General features: G+C 39.5%; 1 protein-coding gene across 1 annotated transcript in view; it reads left to right on the top strand.

Moving 5' to 3' along the window:
* prmt3 (protein arginine methyltransferase 3) overlaps window positions 1-24,886 on the top strand; it is a 56,827-nt gene that overhangs the window by 16,681 nt on the left and 15,260 nt on the right. The window contains exons 11-13 of the mRNA XM_062416744.1: window positions 8,523-8,601; window positions 16,720-16,907; window positions 19,977-20,063. Of these exons, the coding sequence (XP_062272728.1) occupies window positions 8,523-8,601; window positions 16,720-16,907; window positions 19,977-20,063 (354 nt within the window). The remainder of the gene's footprint in view (window positions 1-8,522; window positions 8,602-16,719; window positions 16,908-19,976; window positions 20,064-24,886) is intronic.

The following is a 24,886-nucleotide window of genomic DNA, read 5'->3' as shown; positions in this document are numbered from 1 at the left end:
TGCTTTTAGAAATAATATTACTTTAATTATTCATACACCAGGATGTTGCTTTGCAGACATAACCTTGCAAAAGCAATGAGTTTCTTTCCTACCAATTAAAGCCGTTATAGCAGACAAACAAAGAATTCTATAATTGAAGTCCAGCTGTCAGAGTCGTTGGACCGGGCAGACAGACACTGGTTACAGGGCTAATAGACAGAGATGAGTGATGAATGTGGTGTAGCGGTGGTGGAGGAGAAGGGGGCAGATGAGTGTCTGTCTGCCTTGGCAGCGTTTGAGAGACTGCCTTTAGCAGCAATGCTGTCATTTCATAACTCACAACATTGATCGGTCCTCCCTCTCTCAGCAAGCTGAAAAACAAACAGTCCACAGCAGATAAGAGACTAGGGACGGGGGGCTGATGGGGAGAAGGGAGCATGGGGAGGTGAGTTCCCGAAGGCAAAATAAAGTTTGTACCTCTAAGATCAGTCACAGATGATGGGCCTGCTAGCTTGATGGCCTGGATATACAAATACAGACATGAGAGGACACTGACACTCTCACCAACCTTTCTACTGTCAATCACACTTGCAGGTTACACCAGCGTGTTGTCTCTTCGCAGGCACCATTTCAAAATTCCTGTCTTTACTTTTTATTGTAGACTTTGGAAAGGAAATGTAAGAATATGAAGTGCATACATCACCAGGTATTTTCCCTCTCTAAAATAGATCCTGTCATCTTGAGTTCAGTGTCAGTGATGAGATGTAACAGGACTTACCAGGACTCAAGTAGACCTAACTCTAATTTAATAGAATTTGAACAGGTACATTTGTGAAACACTTTTTTAAAATCAATTTCTAATATTTCCATGAAATCAAACTAATTCATTAGGTTCAAACTGCCTGACTACTAACGACATAAATCTTAATTTAAATATGAAAAAAAAAGGTGGAAATGTAAGAATAGTAAGTGCTTACATTACCAGGTATTCTGTGATGCCACTGGGTATCGAGACCCTGCAGCAGATTTCTCCTAAATCTTGAGGTATGTGCTAACTTACCTTGAAGAAACTCCTCCAGAATGTCGAAGTTGTTTTGGACACATTCTGACTGCAAAACAAGTATCACTGGAGCACATTTATACACACAGACAAACACACTATGTCCGAAGCATTGTGTGTGGTGGAGGTACGAAGTCAAATTAATGGCAGCCCTTCCTCTTTAGCCTCATTATCAGTGCCGAGAGCCTCACCTGCCTAAAAAGAAGACGGTAGTCATCAGTCATCCTGTCCTTCAGTCAGACTGACTGTCAGTCTCTCACACACACACACACACACACACACACACACACACACACACACACACACACACACACACACACACACACACACACACACACACACACACACACAAATAGACTCAACAGCAGCAAAATAAACACACACACACACACACACACACAGTGACAGCGCCACAGGTGTGTCTATGTTCTAATGAGGATTTATTGGCTGTGTTTACTTCCTCAGGACCTTCAAACACTTGGGGAAGTGTTTTTTAGCCAGCTGCTTGTGTAACAAAACTTCTGATGCATCCACCCATCCTGTTTGTTATTTGGCAGATTTCCTGGTGATGGTGATGTTTGTTAGTGTAGAGTTTACACTAACAATGGTAGACCATTATGGCAGATTTCCACAAAAAAATATCCAGATAAAAAAAAAAAAAAAAGTTTAAACAGATTTTTCACCCAGATTGTTTGTCCCAGCATACCCAAAAGTAAAATGTTCTTGCTGTGAAAACAAACTAACCATAGGGACGGCCGTGGCTCAGGAGGTACAGCGGGTCATCCACTAATCACAAGATTAGCGGTTCGATTCCCAGGTCCTCCAGTCTGCATGTTGATGGATGTGTCCTTAAGCAAGATACTTAACCCCAAATGACTCCTGATGGCTGTGCCAGCAGTGTATGGATGAGCGTGTGAATGGATAAATGCCACTTGTACTGGAAATCCCCTGAGTGGTCGAAAGGCTAGAAAAGCACTATAAAAGTACCGTCCATTAACCATTTACCCACTGTTTCATTGTAAATACGTCTTCTTGTGATGGGCAAAATCCTCAAGTTATGTGAAACAGCGCAACCATGCTTTAAAAAAAAGGAAATAAATGCAAATAAGATGCTGATCATGCATTTTAAGTAAATTGGAAAATGTACTTTAACTATGCAACTCTTTCTATTGTAACTAAACACATCTTTATTATGTATTATCAAGTTTTCTAATACCATTTATCTCCTGATGACACATTTTCAGTATTCAGTGCTTTTAAATTGAAAATAATGTTTTTTTTTAAAGGGGAGGGGGGGGGGGGGGGGGGGGCATTGTTAGACTTGCATGTTAGTGCACCAACTCATGTATTTATGTGACTCTATTTTTCTCCCTCTGCTTTCTTAATGAAGCATAGACCCATGGACATATAGGCAGCCATTTACTGTAAAGACTCCAAAATGCAATTCAGCACAATGATATATACTATATGTATCCAAAATGTAATGTTGCATTGCTCCCATCTGGTCAAAGCGACCAAATGAAAGGAGTAACTGCTCTCTGGTTTGAATAATGTTGATACACACCGAACATGAAACTGACAACCTGATGTATCTCTCAAACAGACATCCTCATAAACCCAAAGCTATAATCCTGCATCGCTCAGTTGACATTGTTTTTGTGGAGAGAAATGGCCTTCTTGTTCCCTCAAACATGATGAATTTAATAACAGCCCTGTGAATGCTTGGACAAGTACACTGCAGAATACAAGTATATTAGGGTTTCTTTTATAGTGTATGTGATATTCAAAGCAATAACTTTTTTTATTTCACAAAGGCAAAGGCTCACAAAGGCAAACATCGTTCTATTTTTACGCTGCTGACTTACACTTTGACCTTAAAACCAAATGAGTTTTAAAGTAAAGGTGCCTTTCCCTAAATCCAAATGTTAAATTCATACCTAGGGAAATGATGTATGCCTGTGTTAAATATCAGACTATCTAACCATGACATCTTCTGCTCATTACAGCTACTAACAACCTGTAAAGTCTAACAGACATTTAATTACATTCTGCTCTGTTGATTCATTTTTCGCTTACTAATGTTTTGGTAAAGACTTTATTGAAAAGTAAAATGCTAACCTAAAAAGAAGGTGATTGTCTATGGAGAGTCTCAATGTCCCATGATGATCTAAATGCCTTTTTAAAGGTATGAGACTGAACGCAATGCTGAGTTTAGAGGCAAAGTGAGGGCATATGAAGCCAATTTAAAGACGCGAGTGGAAGCAAATCAACCAAATTTTCTGGATGGCAGAAATCAAGGCGAACATGCTTCAAATTTATTCTCATCCAGATGCTTTATGAGTCCAATTCATGAACATAGACAGGTGATGATAGGGGAACTGATACAGAATGAAAGGAAATAACTCTGAGCTCTGAGATCATACACAAACACGCACAGATACAGATACTCAGATAACTAACATCTGTACAGTCTGATTTTTGTGTTTTTACTGCGATAAAATGCAGAAAGAGGTCCAAAGGTCCAAATTTTGGACATTATAGGGGTGAGAATTCACTTTGCATTGCACTCTCACCACACATTTTAAAGGCTTTTGCACTCTGACAAAATACAATTTGGAGGGAAATAACTGCAGCATAAAACTGGACCAACGATAAAGATAACAGATGCATGCACAGTCCTTGAATCACATTAAATCTCATGCGTCATAGTATAAAAAGTGGAGAAAAAAACTACCATTTTCCTTTAAAATCTTTAATGCCTTACATACATTTGCATATTTTATTGAACTGTCTTACTGTCCATTGTAACATCCTCTAAAACACACGATGTCCTTATTGCTATCAGAGGAGCCACTGCCTTTAATAACCTCACAGCTATACTGCAAATTACTTAGTTCTTATAGCGTCTTTCTCCTCTATATCTCATCCCCATGGCTTTAAATGGAAATTAAGGTGATATTGGAACCTGCACAGTGTATACCCGGCAAGCGTTAACACACTAAAATCTATTACAGGGATGTGTGTGATATGTTTATGCTAATTTGGTATCATATGACCGTACACTAGTATAGGAGAGGCTTGTTGATGTAGAGGTGCTGCCTTTAGAATTCGGTGAAGCATGGACGTACCCCCACCCCTCCTCACTCACACATTCACACTCGCACACATTCAGAAACACACACATTCATGCATGCACACCATCTCCTTTATTTTGCTGAGGCCCTACTGGGACTGGAAGTGATGATGATCTGCAGTAATTGAGGAAGACGTGTGTTGAATGCAGAAGGAGAGAGGAGGTACTGGAGGGCGGAGGAAAGTGTAAACTGCTGATGCAGATTTTGTACTGAAACGCGTCTCCTCGGTACCTATAATTGACAGCAACTCAGTCTCCCAAGGGTGGATGGACACAAAAAATCTGTAAATTGTAGTACACCAAGCCTTTTTTTTTCCCACTCCGCCTGCAGCAACTAAAACAAGAAAAACATCACAAAGAGTAATTATAAAAGTTCTTTGCTGTGGAGTTTTTATATAATAGTCATGGTTAATAGCATTTTGTGTAATTTTAAGGGCATCGATAACTCAATGATAAAAACAAAAGTCCTTGACAACCATAACACAGCCGTAAAAGTGTATTTACCATTTTTCTTTTGTGTGTGTCTATTGGTGCATATGTAGATGTGTATGTCAGTGTGTGTGTGCGTGTGTGTTGTGTTGCCCACTCAGGGGAATGTGTTTTATATGCTAATTTTGTTAATGTGTATAAGCTGCTCCAGCCCATTCTCATTAGGTTTTCATTAGTCTCTTTTATGGAAATGCATAGTGACGATACTGCAGAGCATCGGCTGCACGAGCCAGGCGCCTGACAGTAAACAGGAGCTGTTTCCTCACACTAACACCTCAGCCCTGTCTGTCTCACTGAGCCGGTAGACAGACAAATCGATTGGTGGAGACGGTATCAAAAAAAAGTTAGTAGTTTAGTGCAGTTTTAAGATTGAATCTAGTTTTTTTTTTAACACAAGTCAATAAAGATAAAGTGAAGTGAGATAAAACAAAGTGAGGTAATTGTAGGCTTTCTTTTTTTTTTCGTGATGTAGTTTTAACTGTTAGACTATTTTCAACAACTAACAAAGTGTTTAAACCAGATGAATCACTTGACTTTGATTCACTGGTATTGATCATTGTTGGCAGCCGATCCATCAAGATACTTTTTGTGTTGCCTTAAACAAGAACACAAGAATTAGAATGTAATAATATAATGAAATGCAGGCACTTATAGTTAAAAGAATAGTTTGACATTTGAAAAGTCTCCTTTTTGGGTTGTTTAGTTGATATATGTATATGCTAGCATAGCTTCACTATCCAACAAATCCAAAGTTGGTTCTTGTACGGATGTATTTGACTTGTGTACAAATATCAAAAGTTAGTGTAACTTAGAAAATAAAGTGGAGGCAGGAGGGAACAGCTAGCATATCTTTGCTATCCAATAAATCCAAAGGTGGTTCTTGTATGTCAGTAAACAGAAGTTCCCATGCACAGCCAGTATGTTCAATTAGGTTGGTCACAGGAACATCTTAGTTGAAAAATTTGAATTAACCACTGAACTGACTTTACAGTGACTTTATTAGGAGTGAACACAGTGTTTAGCCTGTAGCTCCTTCAGGTTTGCTCATTGGTTCTTGTACGTATGTTTTTGACTTGTGTACAATGCTGTAGCTTAACAAGCGGTTAGCTTATATAGCATCTCAGAAGGGCTGTACACATGGTGACGCTCCTGCCTTTTCACGGTTTTGTAACTCTAAACAAACCCCAGCTGACTCATTTTATTAGTGGTTTGCTTTTTAATTAACATGTATTACTTACTTTTCAACAAAGATTAGTTTTTTACACTTTATGCTAAGCTAGGCTAAACATGTTGCTATCTCTGTTTTTAATAGAGAGCCAATAAATGTATGTGTTACTTTTAATAACCACAAGGGTCTGATGTCAATAGTGTCTTCCTTGTGACAAATGATATTTAGGTCATTTATAGACAAGAATGAGTAAAAGTGTACAGCCTGTGGCTAAATAGCAGCAATTGGACAGATTCAACGAAGCCCTATAGATCATGCTTTCTTCTTATTATAAATAATTGGTCTTCCTTATAGGCCAGAAAGCTCGTACAACCTTTCTTAAACCTGACTTAAGATGGAAGATTGTATCAAGCCGATCAGACATTCAAACACATGCACGGCAGGATATCATCACATGTTGTCCTTATATGTCGTTGTTTAATGCAGGAAAGCGATGTGGTGATAGATGCTCTCACTGCATTATAACATTTAACACATTATGCAGACTGAGCCACATTTGGTGCTTTCATTTCGATTAAGATTAACTCGGAGAGAGATTTTACAAAGCTCAACAGCAGTTTTTAAAATGAGCAGTTATGGCTTTGTTTTTAATTAAAAGTTTTAAGACACTAATGGTCTGAGTTTGATGAAGCTGTGAGGGATACTTCATTTAAACACTGTCTTCTCATGACTGGACTAATGGAATCCTTTTGTATAATTAAAAGTCCAACTTTGCAGCACCTACCTTGTTATACCATACAGTAGGTGTAACTGAAACAACGTGTAGTCTAACATTGAACACTGTTAGACGCTGAAACTGCTACATCATTCAGTTTTGATGACGCAAAATTACCTGCGTGATTATTATCGTTTATTTTTCATGTAGTGGTTGAAGTTTTCTTGTCAGATCTAATCAGACTAACATCCAGTTCCCCTCTCATCTCGGTCTAATTGCACAGAAGTGGATCTGTGTCTTCTGTTTTTGGTAATTAACATTTCAGATGTATAAAATAGGGGGGTGTGGTAAACATGCTGTTGGGACGACATGGAAGTCACTGTGGAGGTGGGGGTCGGGGGGGGCAGGGGGGCAGTAATCCTAAAGCATCATTGATGATAAAAGTGAGGTGTGACTCTGCTTTCAGGCATCTCTCTCTCTCTCTCTCTCTCTCTCTCTCTCTCTCTCTCTCTCTCTCTCTCTCTCTCTCTCTCTCTCTCTCTCTCTCTTTCTCTCTCTCTCCCTCTCTCATATCCTTTTTCCTTCAAGTGAAGCAGTGTCCCATGAAATTGGGCTCTAAATTACGAGGCCGGTGTACGCCGTGTGATGGTTTTAAAAACGACCTGGTCCACCGCTAAGGACATCGACTGGACCACAAACAGTCAGCAGTGGACAATATTGCGCGTCTGACTTTGGGTTTGAGACCAATCCGCTGTCGATAAACGGAGAGAATGTATCCCTTTATCACCACGCAGAGGATGAGTCGGTTTATATCAGCTCCATCGCTGTCATCACTATCAGCTCGGGCCCATGACAGAGATGGTGACGATTTTAGAGTCAGAGTTATAAATCAGGGTTGTTTCCCTTGTTTGTCTGCCGCCTGCTCTCCCCTCCTCTCTCCAATGAAAGGTTGTCTGTATTTGAATAATAAGGTTCTTATCTCGGTGAATTATTATTCAGCTGGCCGCAGGATTCTTTCTATATGGCTCCGTTCCACTCTTCCTCTCCTCGTTTCCACTTCCTCTTCATCATACACACACACACACACACACACACACACACACACACACACACACACACACACACACACACACACACACACATCCAGTCTTTAACTGCTGCCCTGGCCCTCACCTCTCCTTGTCACTCTTTCCCATCACCGAAGAGAAAGTATAGATATTAACTCTTTTTTAAAAAAATGATACTGATGAGTTCACCCAACAAATGCCATCGGTTGTGTCGTTGTAAAACTGCTTGCATCTTTTCTCCAGCTTTTCAACATTGTAAAACATTTAGAAACAAGATAAACCCGAGGGGGGGGTTGATGAAGGATTGATCTGCGTCATCAGTTACAGTAAAAATGTGCATGTACAGATTCACTCCACCTCTTTTTCCCAGATGGACATATGCATGCCTCCCATATGTTTTAACCCGCCCAAATGTTGTGCTCACAAATAACATATTGAAGGGGCCAGTGTTGTGGCTCGGGCTCGTGTGATTGGCCGATCTGCCGGTTGGAGGGGTAGAAAGGTAGAAAAAGCCATTTGTCAGCAGTATCTGCCACTCAGGTCGAAGCCAACAAGATGTGGACAAAACTCAATTTCAGCATTAATGGAATAATACCACAGTTAATGTGCCGTCTACTGGAGCAGAACAGGAGGTCAACCCAGGGTCAAACCGTTGGATGCTGGTTGACAGACCACGTGGGCACATCACTTGATTCACAGTCATGGCTAATTCAGATTTCCACCGTAGTGATGTTGAATTAAAAAATAATTTAATTGACCAGCAGCTCTTTAGCGTTCTCCTTGCATGCGTTCATTACGTGCCTTGAATGTCAAAGATCCCAAAAATATAAGATAAGCTTCTTTTGGCTTTTTATTCGGTAAACTTTTTCAAATTTTTTTGAGGTAGTAATGTTCATTTCCTCTCTTCCCAGGGTTACTTCTTACTGTTTGAGTCCATGTTGGACTCAGTCTTACATGCCAGAGACCTCTACTTGGCTGACGATGGCTCAGGTAGGTCACATATTCTCACTCCTCATAAATTCTCACTTTGTTTTCTGATATTATGCTTTTTTTTCTTCTTTTTTTTAATATCTATTCTCGCGTATATGACATGTAAAAAATGCACAGAACATGATTATATGACGTTATTTTCCTCCAGGCATTATTTAATATTTCAATAATGTTTCCTGTGAATTACTTCTTAATTTTATGAGTTATTAAACACAGCCTGTCAGCCTGTCTCTGTGTCCTATACGTCCTATACAGCGGCAGAATAGGAATAGTGCGGGGGGGAGTATTGAGGGGCGTCGCTCTACTTGTTTAACTCTATACTGACACAGTGAGCTAAACCCACCAAGCACAGTTTCCAGTTCAATTCAGCACACGAAGAAGCACATGAAGCTTGTTTTGAAGTGAATCAGCAGCTCTGTGAGGCAAGTAAAGTAAATATCACATGTACCAGCTGCTTACCGCTTACCAGCATACTGAGTATCACAAGGCTTGCAATGGCTGAATTCAAATGGAAAATGTATGTACACTCTCTGCCAACACTAAAAAGCTGTGACTAAAGACTAAATTAAGGTTTAACACAACATCTCCGCTGCTTACTATTAAAATGATCAGCCTGCGCTCACCTTAAGCAAGTTTCCCCACCCTTGTCTCTACGTAGCAAGCGGCGAGCTGACGTAGCCAAGTTGAGCACAGCCCTTGAAATATTTGGTATGGTATGCGGGGGCGGGGTTTGGCAAAGGTGTCTAATTCTACTTTTAACCCCCCAAGATCATTTGTATCTGCAATGCTGCCAACATTTATTCTATATTCCCCACATAAAGTGTACATGATTGAGTTAATGGCTCCCCCTGGTTTCCCCTTCTCCTCACTGAATCATTTTGGTGGGGCAGTGCAGTGTGATACTTAGGTCAGATTTAGTATAAATATCATTTGTCAGCAGGAAGGATCTGTTCCAATCAGCCCCCCCTTATGGTTATTATAAGTGACACATGCAGGAATGATTGGGGTGTATTCACTGTATTTTTCACTAAGCTGGTCAAAGTGTGCACCTGTCAACATAAGCTGCATAGACTGCCATGCTTCCCTTAATCTATGCAATCCAAGGACATAGAATAATCAGAGTAATGTACAAAAAGATGAAAAAACTGTATCTACAGTATCTATTTCTTTATATATATCCTTTTTTCCTCACATAAAGGACATTGAGGTGTCTTTCAGTCTGAGCAATACTCAGAGGTGGTGTAACAAACAGCTGGAGGGGTGGGGGCGGGGGTGAAGTTACATCAGTCCAGGGGCTCCGCAGCCCAACACACCTCCACACACAGCTGTTGTAAAGACAACATGTCTCCTGTGTGGCTGACCTGAAGAATGGGCAAAGAGGGGGAAGATATGCACACGGTAGTCTAATATGGGCTCTGTAATCCCGTTTTTTGTGATTGAGTTTGACAAGTAAATACTGTTTCAGGCTGTAAAGTAACAATAATATCTACATTTTTGAATCCTACATTTGAGAGGTGCTATTGTAGTACTGGAAAATGTAAAGTGGTAAATATATATGTGGTATACTTTCCAAATATTTACTCAACTATTACATTTCTGTTAGTTATCCTTTCTTTCTTTTCTTTATTTAATATGACGACATGTTACCCATAAAAGAAAATGATCAAAATAAGAAGCTAAGGATATAAGATAGATACTTCAAGTGAGATTTTAAAGTGCTGTAGTCAAAATAATAATAATATAAATAGAATATAAACCTCTTTCTTTAGGGGGTTTGCTTCTGAGTGTCTCGCTCTCCTGGGTCATCCCAACCCTGCCACTGACCAGATTTAATGGTTTGTGCCAAATGTGACCCATCTAAGGAACAGTTCCACCACGCTGCTTTTAGTGGCTCCTTGGGACATAAGGGAGAGGTCACACACTCACACACTCACACACTCACACACACACACACACAACACACACACACACACACACACACACACACACACACACACACACACACACACACACACACACACACACACACACACACACACACACACACACACACACACATATGGACAGTCAAAATGACAGCACCTACTGTATAGAGACAGATCTGTTAGCGAGGGAGATTGGACAGGCAAAGGTGTGACCCGAGTGGAGCAGAAAGTGACAGGTCATAGGATGCCGTATGGTTTTTTTCATGAGCCTTTAACCCCTGACACTTCCAACATGGGCTGCTCACACTGGATCTACTGTCAGCCAGCACTGCAAGAAATACAATGATTATGATCAGGTTTTCACCCCCAAAAAACAGGTAGAAACAGTTCAAGTGTGGCAAAAGCCTGAAACACTCGCAATGTATTCCCAGGATAAATCATATGTCCCTGCAGGATGACCTCTTTGTTTTTTATTGTGTTATAGTGTCTAAAGTGAATATTGAACACTAGTTGACTAGTTGTGATGTGCATTATTTTTAGTTATCTGTACATCACTGACAAGGCAATCCAATGTAATACGTTTCTTTATAAGTAGAGAGCATATTGTCCTGAATAGTTTTTTTCTGAATTTGATCTGCCAATTGTTTTTTATTTTCATCACTTACAACTGTGGTACAACCAAAACTTCATGGAGGAAAAGGTGAATGACCCTGTGCATTATATTTCCATAACTGCACATCTCATTTTGTGTTATCCATTACATAATAATTAAGATGTAGATGATACATGTTGTTCCATGCGAGCTTTGACACAACAGTGACAGCAGGATATGTACTGTTGGGTAACACTGATTAGCAGCATGCTAAAAAAATACTCTGTTTTCTACTCGAAGAGATTCAGCACATAGGTGGAAGAAATGCCTTGTTCATTATAAATCCCTTAATTTGTATAGCAATAATAGTAAATACAATGATAGAAACATTTTTATAAAGCATCAGTATATGATAGGTTGTTGTGATAGGTTTGTTTGGCTCACTTCTGATGTATGAAAGATTCTATTTAGTTTTTGGATTTCTGGTTTCAAGTTAATTGTGGTTGCAGCTATTTGATGAGTTTCTTCGATGACATTCAGAATTTTTTTTAACATGTATGATGCCAGGCACTAAAAATATTTTTTTTTGCCTGTGTCCGTACTTTGAGTGGAGGCTTTTCCATGTTGTTGTTTTTGTTCAGAGGGTAAACATGCCCAAGGTGGTATTTATGTGCAAATCTGTGAAGCAAAATATTCCACTTCAGTACAGCCAAACTGCACCTTAATGTAGTCACGGAAACAGAGGTACATACCTTTAACTTTTTAATTTATTGAATGTTGATCCTACAGTCATCGTGTCACATTAGATTTATCAACTTATGTCCTAAAGTTTATTTTCAGATTTTGAGTGTGCGTACACATGGCAGTGCTGAGTTATTAGTCCAGCCCTGCAGCACTGCTGCTGTATGTGTGTTTAAGCTACATTAGAACAGAGTTACAGCGGCTCCCTCATTCTCCCCACTACATTAACCTCCCCTTCATCCTTAAATGTGTCCCTGCATGCCTGGCACAGCATAGCGTCCGGGGAAAAGGGATCTGTTTTGTCCCATGCCCCCCTCCCAAACCGTCTTTCCCTTTTTCACAGCCGACCAATGGGGGAGATGGAGAGAGCAAGAGAAGAGTGGGGAAGGAGGAGGAGGGGGGGCATGATAAACGGGCTGGGAGCAGCGAGTCGAGAAGGACGCAGATGTCAAAGCCATGAATCTGGGGACGCCCGTGCCCCCCCCACCCCCCTTTTTCCTTTTCCCCTTTCTCCCTCTCCATCCACACCACGACACCCCCTCCTTCGGCTATCTGTCTCTCTGTCTCCATTTCTTTTTTCCATGTGTGTCTCAAACAGTCCTTTCCTGATTCTGCCCAATCAGCAGCCCTCCCCTCCTCTTCTCACCTGGCCCTCATAATTACTCACTCGGCCCAGTAATCAGAGTAAAATGAAGTGACAAATCTGCTGTTTGTGTGTGCGTATGTGTGTGTGTAAGTGTGCAAACACTGTCATTAGGTGTGGTGACACTCACAGGGTCACAAGCAGACTTCAGCCAATAATGAGGGGCAATGAGTTGCCCATCACTGAGCTGTCAGCATCCATTCACACATTTTATGGGCCGATGTATTGAAGGTTATGTGAGACTGAGAACTAACACACATGCTCAGCAAAATAAATAAAATCCTCTCACTGGAAGGCTTATATTTTCAAACCTATAAAAAGTGTCTAACAAAAGTTTGTCGTTTGCTTCTTCCTATAACACACTTAAGAACTTTTGTTTTGAAATGTGCTACATGAATGAAGTTTGCTTGCTTTCAATGTATCAAAACGGTCACCGAAACTTCTCAAACCATTCCTGCATCATGACTTTTCTGCTATTGATGAGACATTTTCAAGTAATTTCACCAACATACTTCAAGTAAATCATAGATACACTGGTCCTATTTCAATGCTCACAATAATAACGGTGCTGCCTTATCTAATCAGTTTGTTAGCTTAACATAGCATCTGGTTAGCAGACCGTACATGGAGTTTAAGCTGGACTATGGGATTTATGCCCTCCAAATAAGCAACTATGCCAGATTATTTGAGTAAAACCAATGCTGCATCTGTGTGTTATTGCTTATTTTATTATCTGCGGTCGATGCTCCTAATTCATAGCTGTTCCTATATTGTGCTAGTGTTGGTTGTAACAGTAGCAGCTGTCTAATGTTGCCTCTGCTAGCTTGCGATCAGCTATTTCTAAGTGTTTACTATTTATGCTATTGCTACCATAGCTGCTTTTAATTTAATCATTTTACACTACGGCTAACTGCTTGCTAGCTATCCTTAATCTAGATAGCTAAATCAGTGATTTAGTGAATTTTAATGTTATAAATGAATACTTTAACCATCCACCATGATATATTGTCATATGCATGGATAATACTGAATAGTGTTATAACTTGGCTACATTCACTCTGTTCTCGCTGATAAGGCTGACTTTTTCTCTCTTGAAATCATTACGTTGCCATGATCAGGTATATTTGCTGTAACTAAAAACTAAACTAATCCGATTTTTTTCGGACTCTCCCGTATGAACATCTGTAATTGGCACAGATTCTCACATAACTACTTTATGATAGCAACTGACACAGATCTTCCACCATACATGCCTTTTAACATTAAGTTTACGTCTTTGCTTCCTCCAATGTAAAATTTGTGATTTTTAAGCGAATAAATAGCTAGTTTTTTTTCTTCAGGTTCAGATGGGCTGGGGCACAGCACAGGTTAAAGTAGCACTTTTCATGGGTTGTTTGTGAATACACCGATCATCATCTGTTTGCGGCGAAAGTGTGGAACAATAAATTATTGCAAAGTACGTTGATCAGCCAATCACAGTGATTTTGTGGTTGAGCAACTAACCTGCTGAGCATTCATTTAACAAGGCTAGAGAGACTGCGCTGGTTGCATTGTTAACACTGTGCAGCTCACTACATCTGTGTTACAGTTATACTAACGTTAGTCACAGGTGGTTCAATATTCAGTGGGTAAACACCGAATACCCCCTCCCTCCCACCACCATGAGAAGAAATCTCACTCCAAGCTGATTTCTAAGCTCTAGTTTAGGCCTTAGGCCTCAGTCTTGGCTAATGTTACTTCACAGTAGGGATACCAATGGCTTCAAGCATCTCAGCTCTGGCTTAATCACCAAGCAAATTAACCATACAAAGGAATCTATTCAGATGTGAAAACACTCAGAAAAGACATTAAGGCTCATGTTTAATGCTCATTTTAAGACGTGGATAATGTTCATTTAGTAGACTGTTATGTAATGATGTAATCACTGCCCATGCTCAGTCGTCATAGCTTTGAAAAATGTAACTAGAAGCACAGTTTCAAAGTTATTGACATGCTTCTATTTTTTGTCATTTTGTATATCAGGGTCCTGGATTTTACTAGAATGTGGTGGGAAAAGTACCCGTGTCACTGTCATTTTTCTTTAAACTAAAAACAAAAACTCTTTGAACCTTGTTTGACCACAGAAACAGCAAACTGTATTACAGCAGCAGTCATTTCTCTGAGGTGTTACAGAGACTGTTGTAAACCTCAAAACGTGTCAGCCTTCCCACATTTTGTGTACTCATTGCTTTTATATGCCATTTTAAGGCCTCATAAAACAGAAGTTGGAGCGTCTTTAGCTTCTATACTGTGACAAATGTCTAAGTGAAACTGAATATTTGAGCATTTAAGTGGGGATTACATGAAATCCTTTGCATTTGATTGGGGCGCTAAAAGTTGGAGTGGCTTAGAGTTTAGCGTGATACAGATCTGCAGAAAGAAATTGAGCTACAAAGGACTGTTGGCTCTACGCACAACTCCATCACCTGTTGTTAGATCAGGAGGAGGACGAAGTAGAGATGAACGTCAGCCTCATTGTTTTAGAAATGAAATCTCTCTCCATATTCCTCTCTTAGCTACTACAACCTATGAACAGTGAACTGCAGTTTGGCCGGTGTCGCTAGCTACAAGTCCGAAGTCAAATTTGAATAGAGGAACTTTTGTAAACACCCCTGAGTGCAAGATGAGTCACTAGACATTTGAAATCATTTCAAAGGAAGACAAAAGACTGGGATTTAGATGTGAAAATATCTGATGCTGACAATACATGTTAGTAGATCAGTTCATTGTCGGTTTGGCTCTAAACATCAGTTTTGTTGGCAATAAGCGTTATCCATATCCTTTTTCTGGAAAGCCTGCTGAGAAAACTGAGGGCTCTTATAGCAACATCAACATATTAAATCTCAGGGTTTTGGAATGAAATGTTCAACTATCTTAGTATAACTTGGTCAAGGTGTCCACATTTGAGTCACGTAATTTACCTGCCTGCTGTATGTACTTATTCTTATATTTGTACTCTATCAATTGGTTTTGTAAATAAGTGCTGTACAGAGAATGAAGTTAGAAAGTAGGACAAAAATCAGGTCATGTTTTGTACGCACGTGATGGATACAGTCATTACAGCAGCCTCAAGAAATTGATGCAGAGCTCCACACCCACAAGATGTTAAAGACTTCCTGCAATTACATTTGTTGAAAGGGTTGTGTGACATTAAATTTGTTGATATTAAGGATGTCGCAGCACTTAGAATAGACGTGCATGGAAACCAAATTCGGCCGCCCTTTTCCTTTTTAGTTATGATTAATGGTCTTTGGTTTTGAGCATAATGTGAAATGATTTACTCACTCCAGATCAGGTAACTTTACAGTAATAGTGTCTTGTTTCTTTTAGGAGTTTTAAGCAACATTTTGGATTATAGAACAGTTTGAAAGACCTTTTTTGGGGGTTTCAACACTGCTGAGGTGTTTGATGTGTGGGATCTGCCAATAAGGAATAAAACATCTAAAATCAAAGGTGTCATTACTAGTTTTTCTGGACTTTCAATGGCAGCTCACAGTCTTCTTCAGTGAATGGGGCTGTCTCCAATGCTGTCAGTCAAAAAATGTGCACTCGTGGAGTAATAAGTGTACTCTGTTGTGGCAATTTTATCTTTTGCACTTGACTTCAATGTGGAAAGACAACTCTACATTGCATTGTCGCAATTTCTATAAAGGCAAACTCACACTTGATAAAGACACATAGGCCCTAAAGAGTGGGGCAAATACTTAAACTATTTCATACTGACCTCTAGGAGTTGTTATGAATACTTGATGCATTATTACACCCAAACAGACATGTCAGGATCTGTTTCACAATAAATAGATGTCCTTTCTTTGTTCAGATGCACAAAAAGTGATTCCTATAACTATCATTTTAAGCATTTTAACCTTTCACATCATAACATGTCACTACTCAAGGAGGACCTTTGTTGGATATGTCCTCCTTGATCTTTCTCTTAACATCCAGTGAAACCTGGTCAGTGACCTTTGACCCTATTTCCAGTCAATGCTCTGAGCCATTTTGGTCTGGGGTTCAAAGACAGCTGATCAGTTCAATCAGTCATCTGTCCCGGGGTTTTTGCCATTTCACCTTGTGATTTGAATGTCGACAAAACGACTGCAGTAATCGTGCTGTTGTGCTCATTTCACACATGTTAATCAGTCCTTGACTCCCTTTGCTCCTTTCGTCTCTCTCTGCAGTCTATCCAGACCTTTGTAACATCAGCCTGGCAGCAGTGGGAGACACACAGAAACACAAAGACCGCATTGCTTTCTGGGATGACGTGTACGGCTTCAACATGGCATGTATGAAGAAGGCAGTGGTACCCGAGGCTGTGGTGGAAGTGCTGAACGCAGACACACTCATCTCCGAACCCACAGTCATACAGGTAAACATACTTAGAGAATATATACTGCAACACTCAGTTTATAATATCCAGTAATGATTAATGATGGCATGACTGGCATAACCCCTGTTTAACCATGTGATGAACTGTTTCACTAAGGACTGAGAACATGTCTATTTCTTGGTAAGAAAACAGGGTTCACAGGGTGTTTACTGGGGTAGGAAATAACAACAAAATTCTCCTATGCAAATTGTTGTTTTCAGTAATCTATGTCATGTGAAGTACGGTATAGTTTCACCTCTTCTGGCCTCTGAAAGCAATACAAACACAATCACAAGCTTTATTTGTATAGCACCTTTCAAACTTGCTTCACAAACATGACGTGACAAACTCTCCGATACCGCCTAAATTAATTTTAATTCAACCAATTTAGCCTTACATATCTTAAATGTAAAAACTGGACTTCTTCTTTTAAAGGTTAATTTTGACTGACCATGATGCACCTGGCTTTGCGTAGCACTTAATGCTCAAAGATGACAAACCGATGATATTAACCATTATTATTTAAAAAAAAACAATAAATAAAAAAGCAAGTATCAAATGATTCTTCAAAAGATTTCCTCCAAACCAAACTTTCAGTGCAGAATCTTTGGGTGTATCTTCAATTGTGTTATCTATTAATGTCACAAACTCACCCAATCTCCCAACTCTGATTTTTAACAGCTGTATCAGTACCAACATATTGGCAAACGATGTGTCAGTCTGATCCTAATGTTACAGTGTGTGTGTGTGTGTGTGTGTTTTCTTGACACACACACATACACACACACTGTAACACATACAGCTACACTACACACAGGAGAAATAGAGTCTGTGGGGTCCAGGCTGTTGGGATATAGACAGAGAATGAGAGCAGGGGTTAGCCGTGATGAGAGCGATAGGGCCCTGGAGGTGTTTGTGGAGATGCTGTAGTGCTTAGGTGATTGATATGTCTAATCCTTGTTTAAATTCCTCTTAAGGAAACTTCATTACTCTCAGCTTCCCTGCGGATAGAGCGGTCTCCACACACACATACACATACACACACATTACACAGAGATAAAACAAAAAATACACACACAAAGTCCCACATTTAAACATAGATACCTCCTCTGAATCTTTCCGTGTTGCAGCGCTCTTCCTTCTTGTCTCTCGTACCATCGTGTGTTTCCTCACTGGTTGGCCCGTTTGCTAAGCAGCATGTCCTCCACCCATCTGTGGATGTGATGAATGAGAGGAGAACTTGATATAATGGAATTTGAATCCTCTAATCGATAGTTTCTCCCCTCCAGTGACAAATAGACAGCCCCTCTGCCCAAATTACATGGACTCTCATCTATTGCCTCCCGTTGATACGATCCAATAACATTCCATTAAGGCTGGCTGCTACTCCGTAAAATTGAGAGCCCTCTCCTGGAATTATACATTCCTGCAAAACAGATGGGTTTTTTTTTCTCTTCTCTTAAAGCAGATAGGAATGTTCAATTTGAGTAATGTTAAACTTGCAATCGTTTTAAGCTGCTTTAAACCTGCCTTATGTAATGTGTTTCACGTTTCGGTTATTTTTCTAAGGGAGTGTGTTTCTCCAAACTGTCTCTTAAAGGTGCAATCCATAATCCACATGCGTTACCTGCCCAGAATTATACATATTTATTGTGTCAAAGCTTTTGTTAGGCTTTTTTTTCATCAATAGCGAAAACTGGGCCTTAATGTTATAATCTGTCATCGATAATGTTGCCTGCTGGGTATAAACTCAAGACTCAATCACCATGTAAATGAGAAAGATGGTTTATAATCACCAGGTTAAGAAGAGAATCCTCTTTAACACATTTAGACTTGTTTTTTTGGAGATATATACACTGACACCGGTTGCCTTCAAGGTTTTTCAGGTGTAACCGTTTTCATAAAGAAGACTTAAAGGAAAACTTAAGGGCATTACAACTTGGGTTTTATTTTTTTGAAGCTCTAGTCATCGTATCTGTCAGTTAGGATTTCATTGTACTCACCAAAGTAGTTGCTGAGATTGTGGAAGATGGTCACATTACCAAAAACAACACAGTCAGATGTAGAGGCCCGACCGATTCTGGATGTTTGGCGCGGATACGGATATGAGGGAGAAAAAATCAGTCTATCAGCAATTAATCTTATATATACAGAATATGTTTATTAAATGCACAGTTTTTGCAATGTGGTTATCAAACCTTTGTCATAAAGATATGTGATGGAGGCCGTGATATTTCACAGTTTATCTATAAATGCAGTGCACTGAAACAGTAAACTACACTGGGAGTTTAAAAAGTATAAATTCCTATAAATAATACACATAAAACAACCAAGAAAAAACCCTATATGTACATATATATTAAAGTTGAATTAAGAAAAAGGATCAAATATACATAAAACACTGCCTAATATAATATATATCGGTGCATATTGGATACCTGTGATAAGCCAATATCATAATATCAGTTGACCAATATATCGGTCTGGCTTTAGTCAGATGATCATACAGCTAGAGAACTACCAGGTTTGTGATTTGGATTAGACGTTTCTCTTTAAAAACTTTCTCTTGTAACAGTTTACAGACAGACTTATGTTGTATTTACTGTGGTTGTTAACATCGGACCTACTTTCAGCAAAGGATCAAACTGGGCTCCAGAGCACAGAAAATAAAACCTAAGTTGTAATAAAGCACAGTTCTCCTTAAGTGAGACAAAATATTGCTGTGTGACAGAAATACTACTACACTTAGCCGTGAGACATTATATTCAAAATGATTTTCAGAGTAAGAGTACAGCATACAATGTTACAATTCCTGCTGTAAACTGAAAGCCTTACAACAAAATGAGTGAGTTTTCATAATTGAACGGCAGGCCATTTATATAATTCAAATACCTGAAAAAATGGTCACAACTTTCACTGCAGATCCTTTTCTCACTGCAGTCAAACAGTCCAGCCATGTTTGTTTCTTCTTAGTGTTTCATTTTTTTTTTACTGCTTTAGTAGAATTCATAATGTCACTATTACTAATTTATAGATCTATATATTGATGTATTGTTTTTGACTCTACAGACGCTTGACTGTAACAAAGTGTGTCTATCTGAGCTGGAGTTTGCATCAGATTTCTGCTTGAAGATAACAAAAAACACAGACTGCACGGTAAGTCACACACACACACACACACACACACACACACACACACACACACACACACACACACACACACAAATGCACAGACACTTATGTGCTGAGCCACCCAAAATATTATTGCTGTGGAAAAGTTGGTTGAGTTTGTAAAGTTGATAAAGTTTAGTCTCAAAATGATCTTAAAATCAAATTATTGTTGTTAATTATTTCCAAGTAGAGTATACAATACCTTTGAAGTAATCAATCACTAACTTAATGTTTCATTTTTTATCATGCTGAGATGTCAAATGAAAAAAAAAAAAGCATTCTGAAGAAAAACTCAGTAGTGTTTAAGATCATTTTTTCTAATTTAGTGTTAAACATTAAGGGATACACAAATAAACTTGACTGGAAACAAAAGTTTGCTCATCCACTGTTAGCACCTGTCATTTATCAGAGATATTGTGTGGGAGGAATGAGGCAGAACAAACAGCAGAGACATCAGTCAGCTCACGTTGATGGATTATGTGTCTGTATTTAAGAGAATGTCTGTCAGTCGGATATTTAATAGAGTTTCCAATCGAATCCGAACACTGAGGCTAATGCGACTTTGAATTACATGTCATATAACATAGTAAATGTTCTCATTGTGCTTGCCCTGTCATTGTCTCAGACACCAAGAAACACTTACTCACTCATTCACAACCTACCTCACATTCATGGAGCATGTGAGTTGCTGTACATCATGGGGGGAAAAAACGTGTTTGCTCCTGTAAATGTCTATCCCGATCATATTTCCACTGAGCCAAAGAGTAGTTCCTGATGTTTTAGACAGACGTTATAGCAATGTTCACATGTACATGCCCTGTGAAGCCATTAAGACCAAAAGGTAGCCATATTTTATTCAAGAGATGCTTTCTTTAAGGTTTTTTTTTAGCATGTTTGTGATAAATCTCACCAAGAGTGACCGCATGGCTCTGTAGCTGTGAGACCTTTTTATGTGATTTGGGTGTACTGATCCTTTTAAAATTACCTTATTTCATGGTATGACTAAAGAAGGGATAAAGTTTTGAATTTGAGTCTCTTAGACGTTGTATGTGCAGGTCCTGTATCTCTGTTTGAGGTCCTTCCAAAACTGAAACACTCAAATAAATGAAAACGTTTGTATTTTGCGATATATTTCCAGATCAATCCTTCGCCTCTTCGTCACTCGTCACTCAGAAAAGTGGAGGAAACGGTGTTTACATGATTACTACAGGTTTATAATGAATGTGTGAACTACATATTCATCTAGTGTTCTTTTGGTTTTTTGATCATATGGTCATCCTTTGATATGTCTTTGATAGGAAAATGGTGCTCTTAAATGAAGATTATTTATTTATTTATTATACAGTTTAATGTTACAGGGACAGTGCACATTAATAAACATTTCTGTAAATATACCAGTTTAACCATGTTTGCTATTTTTCAACTTCAGTCCCTGGGCAGGTGTAATAACAGCTACAAAAAAAAACATAAAATACATTAAAACAGGAACAGCAATACTGTACATACAGCAGAGCACGCTTCATAAGAACACCTAAAATATATTAAAACAAGGGCAATACAGAAACAAAGGCACACAAACTAACAGAACATAATATTAGAGGAAATTGTTAACCTTTAAGATATGTTAGGGGATATAAAATATAACACAACAGTTTTTTACTGGCAAAATGTATTTCTGTGCTAAATCAAAGCAAAACTGTATTAAATCGACTTGACTCATTTAGATGAGATTGCCCATTTTCTTACATCTTTTTACTGCATTTCACAGCTGTATGTGCACCCAGACTGATATCTGCCAAGCTGCCCTGTACTGCTGAAACAATAATCAGTGTTACATCACAACTGTAAGATACACTACTAATAACAAGTGACAAGAAAAGTGGGCAGATATGCAGAAAATGTTATAAGTTGGACATCAGCTGGAGTCCTTTCTAGTAAAACCTCTAGAAATGTTAAATTACACGTTTGTACTGCAAATGATATTTAAACATTATCAGTACATACACACGTATTATTTGTGTTTTATACTGATAATGTTTACATATTTAAATAAAAGACAAAAATAGAAAGTATGACTCCCACATGCTTCATCTGAAACCTGTCTGAACCTTTGAGTTGTGGTGTGTAGATCAGGTTGACCAACGACTGCAACACAAAACTAAAGTGTGTGTCCTCAGTGAGGGTCAGCTAAAGGCACCAAAGCATGGAAAATGGTTTATGAGTCTATTTGGTGAGGGCGCTGGCAGCCACCATCAGACCTCCCCCCTAGGCCCCTCCACCCACCCACCTCCCCTGAACTTCCTCCTGTGTCTCAGCCACATTGCTCTCCAAGGAACCAGCAGCCACCTGCCGACTACAGAGCAGCCTCAATACTGCAGCCTGAGAAGTGATCTGTCTGTAGTAAAAAATAAATAAATAAATAAATCCCATTGTGTTGGAGCAGCTTTGTGTTGTGCTGCAGTGTTACTGCGCTGTCTGGTGTATTGGTTTAATGGTTAATCAATAGGTGGTTATTATCTGGCCTGTGCTCCTTGGGTAGGCTGGTGGATTTAATGGGATTTGTAAACATCCTCTCATTTTTCCTGTCTTCCCTGCTCTGTAATTGAAAACATTCAGTTTTCTATTTCTAGGATGTAAGTCTAGTCATGTTCAGGGGAATGCTGCAGTAAAGCAGATGATGGGATCATATAAGAAGGTGTCATTTTTCCCAGGTTGCACAACTACTTTTTTCCCTGCTTTCTTTCTTCTATTTCATGCTTCTCATCACATCCTTATTTGGCAAGCTTGATATGCCAGAGTGTACATGTGTCTTGGTATCTCATGTACAGTATGGGATTCATCATTCAGGCATGCTATCACACTCGTCTTATCTAGGTTTTTTTTGTTTTTTTATAATGTTGGTATTCTGTGTAGACGGTACCACTACAGAGTCTACAATTTAGCCACTCACCTTCCAGCCTCCAGCCTGCTTGTCTCAGGATTTACAGATGCATTATTGACCTGCAGCACCAGTAGTGTGCTGTTACCATAAAGATACTGATCTGTAGTCAGTATTGGCTGCAGCTCCCCGGTAGTAGTTAAGGTTAGGATGTGTGAAGGGTAAACCGCTCCTGGACCAGTGCTCGGGGATTGGTGAGGGAGAGCTGCTGCGCCTGCCGTCCTGTGATGGAGCGCCTGCTTTTGTTCTCCTGTCGACAGTCCATTCATCAGCTTGGGCTGCCTAACCTTGCATTAAATGAACAGCACAACCCCTGCGTCTGCGCCGTTCACGCACAAGACAAATCCTCTCGCTCTCGCTTTTTTTAACCCTCCTTTTTCTTACCTCCTTTTTTCTTTATATATCTCACATGCTTTGTGCCTCGTATACAGCGTGCCTGCTTTTTACAAACTGCAAAGTCACATAAAGGATACCAGTAGTAGGTTTATTGACAAGTAGGTTTTCATTTATAAGGAATTTGCCTTTTTGTTGGCTTTTTATGGTGCATAACTATCAAAATAGTCAAAATAGGAAAAAAAAGAGTGATTAAAAAAAAATGAATGACTGTATATTTGCTGAAACTTGAATCTAAATTGCTCTCGGGACATCTCTATCTTTGCCTTTTCTTGCTTTAGCCCCCACAAATCTCCTCCAGTCGTGATCCATTTACTAAAACTGGAGAACAGGGAGCAAAAAAATCTCTCATCCTTTTCCTAAAGGCAGAAAATGATGTACGCTGATGGCGTGGCAGGAGAGAATAAGTTTCTGTGTGTAATTAATTTTAACACTGCTGTCTCACTGCTGCTGACGTAGCTACTGTAGCGCTACAGAGGGGAAAAAACGTCCCCGCAATCCATCTCTCACCTGCTTTCCATCATATTTAAATTGTGTGTGTGTGTGAGGGGGGACGGGCATGGCCTTCTGGACTTGACAGGACAGGCACTCGTCAAATTTCAAGGACGATTTTCATCACATTAGCAGGAGAATTGTTAATGGAAAAATCCACTCTCTCTACAGTGTGTCAGTTCATAGCATTTTTAAACTGAGGTATCAGCTGACTGTCAACAAGAATGGTTTCAGCAGACTATTTCCTCTGACCGATTATCAGCAAATGTTCAGCAAAGTGATTTATGCCGACATCCTTGATATTACTGTAAATTTGAAATCTACTTGCAAAGGTAACGCACGTCTTTTGATAAGTGGGTTAGGCTGGAGGCGGAGGTGGTGAAGTTACTGTCTACCACACCAGAGACTGAGGTTTAACTCCTGATTTCAACACCATGGAAAGCATAACATAGGTACTCCTACCAGGAGATGAACCCAGAACCCTGAGCCTTCAGAAGTTGTAAAAATCATCCAGTTAGAAGATATGACAATTTCTTCCAAATATCCAGTCAGAGTTTTCTAGGATTTTCCAGCATCTAGTGGCAACAAGAGGAGCTGCAGCTTCAGAGACTTGACAAGAGGAGCTGCAGCTGAAAAGCCTTTAGCATTTGTGCCAGTTTTTAAAAGAAAAACCACAACAGAGGAGACATAGACCAATGTCCACACGCACAAGCAGCAGCAGCAATAAAAGACCAGATGCCCTGCAGCGACAAGATGTATTTCTTTTGAGCGAGGGGTGAAATTTTTCTCAACTAAAAACAACCTCACTCTTTCGTTATCATCCAACATGAGCCTAATGTATCAATTTCAGGCTTGTTGGGGTGTTGTTTGGAGACACTGTGGGAAATGTGCGCCGTCACTGAGAGGGATAATGGTTGGAGTGAAAATTATTTACACAACTTCATCACAGACGCCTCCAAGAATGCATTGCACCACAGACTAAGAA

Source organism: Scomber scombrus, chromosome 1 (assembly GCF_963691925.1).
Source record: "Scomber scombrus chromosome 1, fScoSco1.1, whole genome shotgun sequence".
Lineage (NCBI taxonomy): Eukaryota > Metazoa > Chordata > Actinopteri > Scombriformes > Scombridae > Scomber > Scomber scombrus.
This window is presented reverse-complemented; position numbering and strand designations above follow the sequence as displayed.